The 13,428-nt window shown below is 33.2% G+C and overlaps 1 protein-coding gene across 25 annotated transcripts in view; it reads left to right on the forward strand.

Annotated features, from left to right (window-relative positions):
* ADGRL3 (adhesion G protein-coupled receptor L3) overlaps positions 1-13,428 on the forward strand; it is an 829,369-nt gene that overhangs the window by 768,050 nt on the left and 47,891 nt on the right. For all 25 annotated transcript variants that reach the window (XM_078068714.1, XM_078068715.1, XM_078068719.1 and 22 more), the window contains 2 exons: positions 1,759-1,884; positions 8,593-8,689. In XM_078068714.1, the coding sequence (XP_077924840.1) occupies positions 1,759-1,884; positions 8,593-8,689 (223 nt within the window). The remainder of the gene's footprint in view (positions 1-1,758; positions 1,885-8,592; positions 8,690-13,428) is intronic.

Consider the following 13,428-nt stretch of genomic DNA (forward strand, 5'->3'; position numbering starts at 1 on the left):
CCAGAGTCCTTTTCAGGGAGGGACCTACCATAATTCCTGGTAAATAGCAATTAAAAATTAGAAGCTTCTTCACTCCATAGTCCCAGCCTCACATATATATTAGACATACACACAAACACAAGTGGGTATCAACTTATTTCTTTAAAAAAATAAATAAAATGTGAATTGGCTTTTGAACACTGAATAAAACTAATTATTTCTAATTATTCATAAATATAGCATAGAAGAGACTGGTTGGAAAACATATCACTATAATTTAAAATATATTAAAGAATGTAATGCTAGTATTCGAGATCAGAGAAAGTCCTCAAAGGTTGCTCACCCTGTTCACAATACCTAGAATGCCCTTGTCTCTCTTGTCTGTCCTTTCTTTCAACTTCTTTCTCTAACCTGACAGATCCCAACCCATCTTTTGAAGACTCTCTCAGAAATCCTCTTTTCTGAGAAGCCTTCCTGGGTCCCCCTACCTCCTGCCAGCTTTGATTCACCCGTCTCTAGATTGTTGTTCCTATCACAGAATAAGCATTTAATAAATGTGAATTCTTCAAACAAACCTAAATGTATTCTGTCTCTGATTCAGCTATATCTTTGATGGAATGAACTTTCTAATATTAAAATACAATATTTTAGTTTCGAATGTTAATATTAATGTATCATTCACACTCCTATTTTTTTGTTTTTGATTCTAAATACCATCCCTCAAAAAAGCATGTATTTGTAACTTCGATTTAAATAAAATTACTTTGGGATATTACATTGTCACAAATCGTGGAAAGGATGAACTCATGTGAATTCAATATGTAAAGAGCTAAGAATAATTATATATACAGTGTTATTTCATAATGAACAGAAATTTGGAATGTATAACCAATAAAATGTCCCAGAATGTGTTTTTAGTTGAGAAAGACATAGTTGGGGATTATTTGTGTTGTTGTAGATAGCGGAAGTATGATTTAGGGCAGTTACTGTTTATTTTTGTATGTCTTGTTTGATTAAAGAGGCAGTAATAATAATTTTAAACAAGATAAAAGTTTTCCCAGACATTGTTGGTATGGTTTCCTGCTTGAAAACATCAACTAAAAAATGTTTATCTCCTTTTTTTCCCATGATTTTATACTACAATGAGGATTAAGAATTTAATAAAGAAAAGCAATCTGTGACTATTGAATAGAACTATTATGTGGGAAAAACTTAAAAATATTTTGAATTTTATAAAGTTACAAATTTGACCTCTTTTAGGAGAAATAAACTTCAAAGAAATATAGATTTAAAGGAAATTTAACCCAATACATTCCTTTCTTCTGTGTTTAAACATTCTTTTTCTCTTTTCTCTTCCTTTGCCTCCCCCTCCCTTTCTCCATCCCCTCTTCTCTCTGTGGCTTTCTCACTAGACCTCAGTTCAGAGAACAGTTGCACCAATAGGCTACTTCAAATCAAATTTATGAGGCTAAAAATAGTGTCTTAAAGAGTCTTAACTTTATTTTTTGAACTAAGAGGTAGTAGCATTACAGCATGATTGGGCATGTGTGTGTGCACGTGTTCATATTTTAAAAGGCTCCAGTTATGCAAAATTTCAAGGTTGGTGGCTTGAATATCATTTTATATTGTAAAATCTATGCTGAACAGATTTTTTTTGTATCTGTAGGGCAAGGCAATAATTATATTAATTATCTAAAAATGAAACTCACATACATTTACACCATAGTTCCCAGCTGAAATGAATTGCGTGCTAACAGCAGTTTATATTTAATTGGCTAGGTACGAAAAGAGTATGGGAAATGCCTGCGAACGCATTGTTGCAGTGGCAAAAGTACAGAGAGTTCCATTGGCTCAGGGAAAACATCTGGTTCTCGAACTCCTGGACGCTACTCCACAGGCTCACAGGTAAATATTTGTTCATTAAAATGAAATATCTCTTACCTGTATTCTGTCACGAGTTGCTGTCCTTTCTTGATCAGAACTATTTTCTATCCCAAGTGTTTACTCCATCAAATTTGTTGTTGTTGTTTCAGTGTGTCAAATAGGAATGATTATGACAAATATCTCAAAAACCACATTGCGCTAAAATTATGAAATAATAATTGCATAATAATTATTTGCATAATAATTAATGATTTCAGATTATCCCTAGTTGAATGAATATAGGAGATGACAAAAGGAATTTGGCAAATTACCCAAAAATTCTAAGAAAGTAATATTTTACATATATGATTCTTAAGGAAATTACCTCTTTTAGCCAGTGTAATAACTCTGTGTTGCATACTGAACACATGTACTTATTAAATGGTATGTTCAGTAAAAACAGTCCTAACTAATATGATTTGCTGACAAGTTGAAGACGGCTCAGGGCAGCGAAGGATACCATCATAGCATCATGGACTTAACTGCTCCACGTACTGCTCCCAGCTGTCCGGCACTCGATGTGGCCATGGTATTGGCTGTCAACCTGGGGAGCTGTAAACGTCCTCGTAACTTGCAAGTAACCTGTCTGCCATTTTTCCCCGGCCATGGTGTGAGTCCAAAGATTATTAGGTAGAAGTTTCAGCAACTTGACGATGCTAAAATGAGCCAGGGAAACAAAAGACAGCATTATGTGGGCCATGAGTGAGTTTGAGTTCAGACTAGCCGACAAGTATTTTGAAGATTTCCTGATCCAGTGAGAAAACCAATCATTTTTTTTTTCAGTGTTGTCAATTGATTTCGAAAGAAGACTTAAAGTTGATAAACGTGTAAATCAGGAACTTAGTTTTTTTCTTAAGCCTTTAACTCTGCATCTTAATTTTTTTTTTGTAAATTTGGTAATTTTGTATAAAATAAGAAAGATCACTTCAGGTGTTCTTTGTTCAATGCTTAATTGTCTTGTAAACTCAATAGATTAAATTTCCCAACAATTCCATTTATAGGCTTAGAAAATTAAATACCCTTGACTTTAAATATCATTTATAAACATCATATATCTGATTCTCTCCCATTCACTGTCAGACTGGACAGTTGTACACCCCTAACTAGCACCTGAATGACTCTTACAAATGAAAGATAATGAACAATGTTCTTGTAAAGAAACACTTTCCTCACACTGATGGAGTTCTCTTTTATCTTCTGAGTAAAACCACATGTAATCTTTTAATCTAACATTTCTAACTAAAATTTAAAATGAATGTATAACTGTCAAACTGTCCGACTATTAAAACTTAAATTAACAACCACAAGTTATCATAATAAACCTGAAACTTATACCTACATATAATACACACTTATTAATAGTTTGAATTTTATTTATTATTTCTATACCTTACTGAGGTTACAAAGTTGCAAATTAGGGGGAACAGATGTACCAGTGTAGGTGGGCTGAGATTTCTGAGTGTAGGACTACTAAACTGGTCAGTTAGAAATCTGAAGTCTCACATAATTGTAGGGTACACCTGGATGATGCTTCTAGCGTGAGGCCCTTAGATTCCACACCTTTATTTTCAAACTGATAATCCTTACCTCCACAGCTTTTAAACTGACATTGCTGAGATCCTGTATGTCATCCAGCTTCATTAGTTCCTACATGCTTTTCATATAGCCGAGCTCAGCAACCACCATCCCGTAGTCATTTGACAAATGCCGTTAATGAAACAATACTATTTGGAAGTTTATATATTATGTTACAACAAAGTTGTGTAATGTTTAGCAATACTGGTAAGCTAAAAGATAGGGCAATGCAGGTTAAGAGAATAATCATAAGCTTGCTGTGTGGATAGCCCTTGGTTTGAATTCTAGTCTTGGCATGTACCAGCCATGACACAAAACAAGTTACCTAATATCATTGACCCTCAGTTTTTTCATCTCTAAAGTGGTGGTGATGATACTTATTTCTTACGTTGTTAGGAAGATTGAGATAATATATTCAAAACACTGAAAACAAATTGTAAGTACTCAACAAATCAGAGCAGCCATCATTTAATAGTGTCATTATTAAAGAATATAATTTCAGATATATATTTTAAAGCTGTATCATATTTTTTCTTTGCTTTTATGGTTCTCATGTCACAATTCTAGTCTTCAAAAAAAAAACCTTACATTGTTTTCTTATGCTTAATATAATACTAATTCTGATTAACTATGACAATCCAACCCTGCATAAAGTAACAGGTACTTAAATCCAGTCTGTTTAGGTAAAAATAATCAATGTATTTCATATTAACTATGACCTTCCATAGTCTAAAATAGTCACTGATATTAAGGTAAAATTTTGGACTATGGATGCCTTTTCCACATCAGAGAACTTGTAAAATAACAATCTCTGTACGTTTTATTTTTTACTAAGAAATATTGAATATCCTCTATGTAATGGCAATCTTCTAAGCTCTGGAGGTACAGTGGTTAAAAGACAACTTCTTCTGTGATCTGGAGCTTTCATTCCAGTTGTGGAAGACAGAAAATTTATTAACAAACCAATGGAAAATATCAAATTACGAAAGCTGGTAGAGATCCAAATGTAGTGATTTGACACAGAAAGCTCAGGTGGCTACTGGGATTAAGTGCTGGACAAAGACTATTTTGGAAGATGATATCGACACCAAGATTCTGAATGACAGGAAGGAAGTTCAGGGGAAGAGAATTCCAGGTGAGAGACTCTAATACAAAGCCTTTAAGGTAGGGGAGGACTTGCAAACTCAGGAAGGGAAAGAATGTCATTGGCTAAATTGGGTGACAGTGAATGGGAGATGAAGTCAAAGGAGAAGGCTAGAGATGGATCAGCAATGATTTATAAGAGTATACAAATTTAGATTTTATTTTGGTTACTTTAGAAAGCCAATAAGATGATTTAGAAAAGGAAGTGGCCAGAGATCATCCACGTATAATGAAGATCATGTGGCTTCTGTGTAGATAATGGAGGAGCATGACTGGCAAGACTAAAAAGTGAAAATCCTCTCCACATGTTGCTCCCCCATACTTACTTCCTGGTGCTAATAATCACTTATAAAAGCTTGGTAATAACCATAATCACACAGATATTCACAGATATGTATAGGATTGGTTTGTGTTTATGTGTGTTTATAAAAACGGTGAACTAAAGTATTGTCCTTTCCACTTCGACCTTTCTTTCTTTAATTGTTCTGTCATTTATTTTTTATTTGTTTTATTGACTCTGTAGATGCATTTACATTTATCATATGATATTTGAAACATAAAACAATGTATGTAACATCTATTAAATTATGAAGTATAGTAGTAAAATGAACACCTGTGAATTGAACATCCAACTCAGGAATTGAACATTTTTCCATATATTTTCCCTTCTTGAAAACTCTCCCTAATCAGTTCCTGTGCCTGCAACCAGAAAACTTTTGTTCTTCATTTCCCTGATGTGTTCTAATAGTTTCTCCACCTCCAAAAAGGTGTTTAGTATTACTTTTTAAAATCTTTTTTGGGGGGCACCTGCGTGGCTCAGTTGTTAAGCATCTGCCTTCGGCTCAGGTCATGATCCCGGAGTCCTCGGATCGAGCCCCGCATCGGGCTCCCTGATCAGCGGGGAGTCTGCTTCTCCCTCTCCCACTCCCCCTGCTAGTGCTCTCTCTCTGACAAATAAATAGATAAAATCTTTTAAAAAAATCTTTTTTTGAAGTGGTATATTATTGTATGTAGTCTTCTGTGACTTGCTTTGTTCACCCCCACATCGTCCTGGTTCATTCCATGAACATTTAAGTGTTGGCTCTCTGCTACATAATGTATACTTTTCCTCTGCCTGCAATATTTTATCTTTTCCTCCTTTTTCTATTCATCTATTATTTGACATAGTGTAGTGAACTGTTAAGCTCCTAGATCAGGAGCCAGTTGAGTGGATTGGTTTTGTCACTTAATTAAGTCTGTGACATTGGACATGCTAATTAACTTCTGAACATCAATTTTCTAATGAATAAGAGTACTTGACTAAAGGAGTTGTTGTGAGATTTCAATGAGTGAATAAATGAAGAATTACATAGTATAGAGCCTAGAACATAGAAAGAATTAATTGAAGTGTTTAAAGATTTTACATATAAGATACATATTTTATAAATTTTATGTAGGCATACATATAATATTTATCTTATACCAGGTATTATTTCAGGGTGTGACACATCAATAACAAATAATAACAATAACAATAAACAAGAAAGACAAAAGAACCTCAAATCTAGTGTAGACATTAGACATTAAATATTGAACAGTATATATAAATACTAAGAAATAAATACATTATAATTATAGGTCACGTTGTATAAGATGATAATGACTATGGGAGGAAAACAACAGGGTTAGGTGGGTGGAATAGAAGAATAGGTCTCTTTAGGGAGAAAATATTTGAGCAAAAATTTAAAGAGATGGAGTTATTCATACGTGTATCTAGGGGAAGAACACTTCAGGCAGAGGAAATATTTATCCCAAGCCTAAGGCAGAAGCATGCTTGGCTTGTTGAGGGATGGCAAGAGAACCAGTGTGGCTAGCCCAGGTTAGGGAAACTAACAGAAAATGAGGTAATGGGGGAAGCTCATGTAAATGTCACCTAACAAGGATCATAATTCCATCAAATCTGTTAAGATGTCACTTCTTCAGTGGGGTCTTACAGACTTCCTAGCCAAGGACATATCCCCTCATTATGTGCACTTAAACATTTTTTTTTTTAAATTATGTAGTCTAACAAACATTAACAAAAGTACACAAAATATAGGTGTATGCGCAGTGATTCATTACCCCCCCTGGGTCAAGTATTAGAATGTTGGGAATACCTCAGAAACCCTTTGAAACTTTCTCCATCATTCACCTCTAATGTAACCACCATCTTAACTTTTAGCAGTACATTTTGTTTTCCATGTGTTTGATACTTATTCACATGAAATCATCCAGTACCTATTCTCTTCTATTTTCTTTCTTTCTTCAGGCATCTATGTTGCTGCAGGAGGCTATGTTGCTTTTTTATTGTTATTGTTGTATATTGTTCTATATATCCATTTTACCATTGACAGTCATTTGGGTTTGTAGTTTTCAGCTATAATAATTAATGGTTTTATGGAGATTTGTGGGCACATTGTTTACTTTGGCTTTTATTTTTGTGATAATTTGTTGTGTCTATCACTTAACTAATCTAGTAGCTCCATGAAGACAAAGATATTTTTTGTTTGCCTTTTCCCTTTGTATCTCCTAGGGTAGCTTCTGGCATTCAGTAGAGGGTAATTAATATTTTAATTAATTGATTGATTAATTAATTAATAAAACAAATGTGAGAGAATTGTTTCCAGTATTTCAGTTTGAAGTTTTGAAGTATTTTTTGATAGAAACATTTCTCAAGTGCTCAGGATTTATAATTTCTTATTTTTTTATTTAAAAATTTTTTTAATCTCTTTTATTTTATTTGTGTATTTTAAGTAGGCTCCACACCCAACGTGGGGTTGAACTCATGACCCTGAGATCAAAAGTCACATGTTCTCCCCACTAAGCCAGCCAGGCGTCCCTCTAATACTTTGATTAGTTTTGTTCTGTATGTGTGTGTGTGTGGGTGTGTCTGTGTGTGTACTTGCTGACCTAAAAAAAATATATAGACAATATTTCTGAAGAATAAACATGTCCCAAGATTTATAAAACAAATTGTCTAGTATTTTAAGATTAAATACTCCTATTATTCAAGGAGTTCAAATATATTTGGAGCATAATCCATTTGTGAGCTTGGTTTTGCCACTACCATTACTAGTAGTAATAGTTCTTAAAATTATTTCATCCTTGGAAAAGCTGAAAATATGTTGTTTCTCCTCACAGGATTGTTAATACTTTTTTGATCCCTCACTCAATAAAATAACAGAACAATAAACCAGAAAAAAAATCTCCTCCTCCCCAAATGAAAAAATACTACACCGCTTTCTTCAATTATCTGACACATAGAAAACTGAATTTGAGAATATAAACAATGATGTAAGAATTTTCGGTTCTCGATAAAACTACCTACTGTGAAGAAATGAATAAGGGTGAATTGTCTTCCTTTATCTCCTTCAAAAGAAAGAAAAGTTAAAATCATATGTAACCTGTAAAATTACACTGGTCTTACAAAATATATGGAAGATGTTAAGTTTAGTAGCATTTTAATAATACTGTGTTCTTTTCTTACCAAACTTTTTCTTTCTTGCAAGTTTCTGAATTCTTAAAGTAAATCTTTTGTTAATAAAACTGACAATTTAATACATATTTAAATACCCCATTCCCTTAAAAGTTACAATGAAAATAATTTGTTTCACTTTAGAAACTAAAATTATTAAATTCTAACCATCTAGAGTACATGTCTATATATCTTCAACATGTTTAAATTGGTATAGTACATTACATTTATTGCTTTTTCATAGTTACAATTATTTTTGGTATAAGCACTTAGGAATACACTTAATGAGAACCAATTATTATCATTAATTTAGTTTCTGATGTTCTTGTGCTACTGTACTGCAATCACGTAGAAGTTATGTATTTGCCAGATGCCAGAAACAAGGTCTCATATAACTATGACAGGAAGAAAAAGAATGATTTGTGTGAAAATTCACTGCCTGGTGAGTTCATTTCCTTTTTTCCCTTTCCCCCATCCAGAGCCGAATTCGTAGAATGTGGAATGACACGGTCCGAAAGCAGTCAGAGTCTTCCTTCATTACTGGAGATATAAACAGTTCAGCGTCACTCAACAGAGGTAATTAGAAATGATTTTTCATATTTATTACTTTTGTGATTAAGAAGTTCTTAAATGCATTGCTTTTTTTGCAACTTCTGGACCTTGTTCCATGTGATAGGAATATTGCAAGGTTATAAAACCTGGTTGACTGTAGCAGTGTGTTCCATTATTCATAAGCCTTTTTTTTTCCAATCCTGAGTTTTCAGGAAATCTTTTCTGAAAAGAAGTTAGAAAACGAGAACTTTCTTTTTCTAGTCATCTGCCACTGTAATAAACTGGTGAGCTGTCAGGCCTCATTGGAAGCAGTGAAAATGGGCAATTATGTGGCGGTATAGTCTGCTAAGCATCATAGAGTTGCACATTGTCCCAGGCATAGAGCAATTTCATAGTCTTTGTGGAAGTAAAAATATGCTGTCTAATACATACTTGAGGCATCCTGTATATTTGGGGTAAAAATCACAACTAATTTTAGTATCTACAAACTTATCCAGCATATTTAAAGATCTAGGAGGAAAAAGAATATATATATAATCATTTTTGTGTGTTTATGTGCTTCTGGTTATCATGTTCCTAGGGCATCATTTCGATTTTTAAAATGAAGTTTCCTTAATCTACTGTTTGATTCGTGGTTGGTTTTTTTTTTATTCTTCTGTCTCTCTTTCTCCTTCCCTCCCTCTTCTTCCCTCCCTCTTTTTTAGTGTATGTGGGGTGGCGGAGGAGTGGGGAGATTAGAATTAAGTTGATTGCAGGAAAAATGAGTAGATGCTATATTTGTGTAGAGTTAGGGTACACTACAGACATTGCTGGGGAATATTTAGAATATAGTTTTATCTGGAAAGATGGTGTTTGCATGAGCTTATTCCAATCAAACTGTCCTAAGAAAGATATTTTTGATGTATATATTCAGTAGTTATTTTTATGATCAACATTGTTTTTTTTTTTCCTATCCCCAAACTAGGATTTTAGTTCACTTAAACCTGTTTCTGTCAGCTTTTTGTTACATTAAACACTACTTAGAAACAAATAATTTAACAATCACAGCTTATGATTCAGAAAAATTCAGATGCTGGTGCTGTCAATTACTTTTACTCAAGTAATTTGCATCTTATTTTCATAAAAGAAATTAGGACAGATAGTGTCCAAGCTGAATTTGATATAGGGATCCATGTTACACATAATCTTAATTGACTTTCATATGTTATTTGGGACAGTTATATAATAACCATAACCTAGTAATGATATTAAATTTTCTGTATCACTTTTGCCCAAGGAGGAACAGTGAGTGCAAATATTCCTCCAAATATAAAGAAAATACACTAAAACACCTACCTTCTTATATTTTGTTTTATTATTAGTCTGTTTTTATTTGCTAGATTTTGATTTACATATTATTCTCCAAATATCCTTCTCTTTTTCAAGTTTAATTTTAATGGTTAGTGTGTGAAAATTTATTTAAATATGAATACTCTAACTTTTGACATATTTTCCAAATCATAGAGAATGAATTACTTACAAATGCCTCCAAAGTTTAGGAACCTATTTGCTTTCATAGTGATAGATTTTGTTTATTGTCTAATCCCATAAATGGAAAATTTACAGTATGTTCCTAGATAGAAAACTACCCTTATGAATAGGATTTATTATTAGGAGTATATTGCATCTAATGAGCACAGCAACTATAGAACAATTGTTGTTTAAACAAAAGATGAGATCATGTGATTTTAATGATGCACTGTTTATTTGCCTACTGTGAAGATGGTTAAAAAATGTAAAATTATTATTTTTTACAACATGTAAAATTATTATGTTGTCTAGCAATATGATCTAAATTCATGTAAAGATTGTAAGGTATGTGACTTTACTAAAAATTGTTTTAAATGGACACATTTTTGTGACCTTGATTTTAAGGTCACTCACATATAACATTGCTGTGCCTTTTTAGTTCATTCTCAAGAATTTCATCAACTTGGAATAGGTGATATGTGGATGACTGGGTCAATCTGAAATATATTTAAAGAAAATAATAATATTTTATATTGACCGATCATGTGTTTAAATCTGGTTTTAAAGTCTTTAGTTTTAAAAGTATTTCTTAAAGTTACTCTTAAAGAAGGGTATACAATTTCTTGTGACATCCAATAAGTTACCCTAACGTTGACTTTGGAGAGGGGGTTAAATTGAATTTATGATTTGAAGTGTGTCCAGGCAGCAGTCTTTTCCTTCAGGATATGTAATCTTCTTTTCACTCATTGACTTTAATGGTGGTAGACATTGTAGTGATCTTCTTGACTTCCCATATTAATTCCCTATTCCCCCAAGTCAGAAACTCCTCATTTTATTCTCATCTCATTATTTTTTATCTCAGATACGTGGAGTACTTTAAAATTTTATTTCTTCATATTATATCTCTGAAGATAGTCTTTAACCTCCTTCTTTAATCTTGTCTTATTTCCCAGGGTCCTATCTTCCCTGCATTCAGGCGTGTGTATCATATTTAGGTAGGTGAAATCCAAGATTCACCTTTCCAGATAAACACTTCAGTCACCTCAGCAACATACTTATTCACCTCTGTTTAATCAAAAGATTATATTCTCTATTATAAAAATAAAAATTCTAGGCACTGCATCTTTGCATCTTCATATAGTCTAACTTCCCATTCATTCTCAGTTTATCACAGCTAGCAATTTTTTGTTCATTTTAAACCCCATTTTCCTTCTTTCTAAGTTAGATCTATTAAATCTCTTATTTTTGTCTTTAGTTCTGGCCTCAAAAACTATAAGAAGTTGTCTAAAAATTAATCCTGTATCTACTTAGGTTTTCCTTCCTATTCATACCACTGCTCAGTTCATCAAAAGAATAATTATTTTACAGTTCTGTATGTCTTACCATCTATTCTTCCAAACAGAAATGTGTCATTCTCATCTTTGGGATCCATTAAGAATAAAGCATCTACCATATAGTACAGAACTCCTTCTCAATGGTTTTTATTTTTTCAAACCATCTTTAATATTCTGTTCTTGAACCAACTTGTTACAGCCTATGTATCAGATTACCTGTGTAGATTTCCCAGTGTGATAAGCTTGATTGCTTTTGTGATTTTATTCCTTGGAATTATGCAAAACCTTGGAAGATTTATTGATAATTTTCAATTTGTGTAATCATTCTTATATATTCTCTTTGGTATTTTGTTATTTGGTTACCTCATCTCTTTAAAGCATTCCATTACACATTCCATTCCATTTGTCCTTTGAATATCTGTATTTGTGAAGGTGTTTTCCAAATGTTTCCTATACATTGTAAGATATTTTTTCCCCTTCTGAATTATTTGCTACAGTGCTACTCACTCAAGTAAATTAAGAATTCCTTGAGGCCAGTACCCCAGGACTACGATCACGTTAACTTCTCTGATGCCACTTTCATACACAGTCGGAAGGAGGTTTTCAAGAGCATTAATGTGATAGTTGATTATAGAAACTTTTAAGGAGGATTAACTCTGATCCAAACTCAAGTTTTTACAAATGCCACAGGAGGGTTTATTCATTTGCTCATTTAAATATTTACTATTTGCACATATCTTGAGGTCAATCCTCAATCCCCCCGAGCTTCTCCCAGATTTTTAGAAACCTTACCCAAATTTCTAGTAGTTCTAACTTCCCAGTAGTGGTAGAAACAATTTGTAGCTGATGTAATCTTTCCGACCCATATCTCCAACTCAAGATCTCTGCTGGCCAAACGTCATCCTGAACAATTTAGATTAGCGATGCCTCTAAAACTTGAATTTGATCCCCAAATGAAGCATTTGCTGGGAAGTTTCTGTGGTAGTTCAGTTAATGGTTAAACATTTCTATTCTTTTTATAGATCTATATAGAAATTGGGATATTTTCTGAAATTGGATTTTATTAGGCTTTATCTCATCATGAATAATATAATTGCATTTCCCATTTTCTTTTTATTTAATTAGCTGAATTGACACCAGAAATTTCAGCTTAAAATCAAGTTTTGCTTGGTAGCTGCTACCAATACGATGTAAGAATTATGAAAAGTGTTCCACCCCAACCCCCTCCCCAACTGTGGAGTTATTATAAAAATGTGACCCATCTTAGTGGCAGAATTAGCAAAAAGACATTTCTTCTTCTGAAACAATAGCTTGGCTAGCATAGTGGATTTTTATGTCCCCCTATCTCCCATCCTCCATCTCATCAACCTCCCACAGAAGTTAATACGATTTTTATACATGGGGATCTGACCAGTAAAGCTTTATTTATTTAAGCCAAATCTAAGTGTTGTGTGACTGAAAACTGTCTCTTCTGTTGATGTGCAGCACATATTTATTAAAGTTGATGGATTCTCCTTTCAAGGTTCAGATTCGTATTAGTCTACACATGCATTCTCAGTAAATTTATGTAATCAGCATAATTATGATGGCCTATGGCAATCTTTTCATAAATTTTAAGGGTAAATCTTGGCTCTCAGTGGCACAACTACCTACTGAAAGGTGGCCTCACCTTTTAGGAACATTGTTGATTTAAAGGGGAAAGTCATCATCAAACAGACTTTGCAAATTGTTTATTTACTCATAGTAGTTTTGAGAATGGAGTTTAACTCAGTGACTTTTGGTAAATTACTTATATTCTCAGTGTCTATGCCGTGGGGATATAGAAAGCACCCACTTCACAGGGACCTTGAGAGGACTAAGTGCGTTTATATATGTTAATTCCTTACTACAGTGCCTACAAAATAATAAGTACTCTTATCA

The sequence above is a fragment of the Halichoerus grypus genome, chromosome 3 (genome assembly GCF_964656455.1).
Source record: "Halichoerus grypus chromosome 3, mHalGry1.hap1.1, whole genome shotgun sequence".
Classification (NCBI taxonomy): Eukaryota; Metazoa; Chordata; class Mammalia; order Carnivora; family Phocidae; genus Halichoerus; species Halichoerus grypus.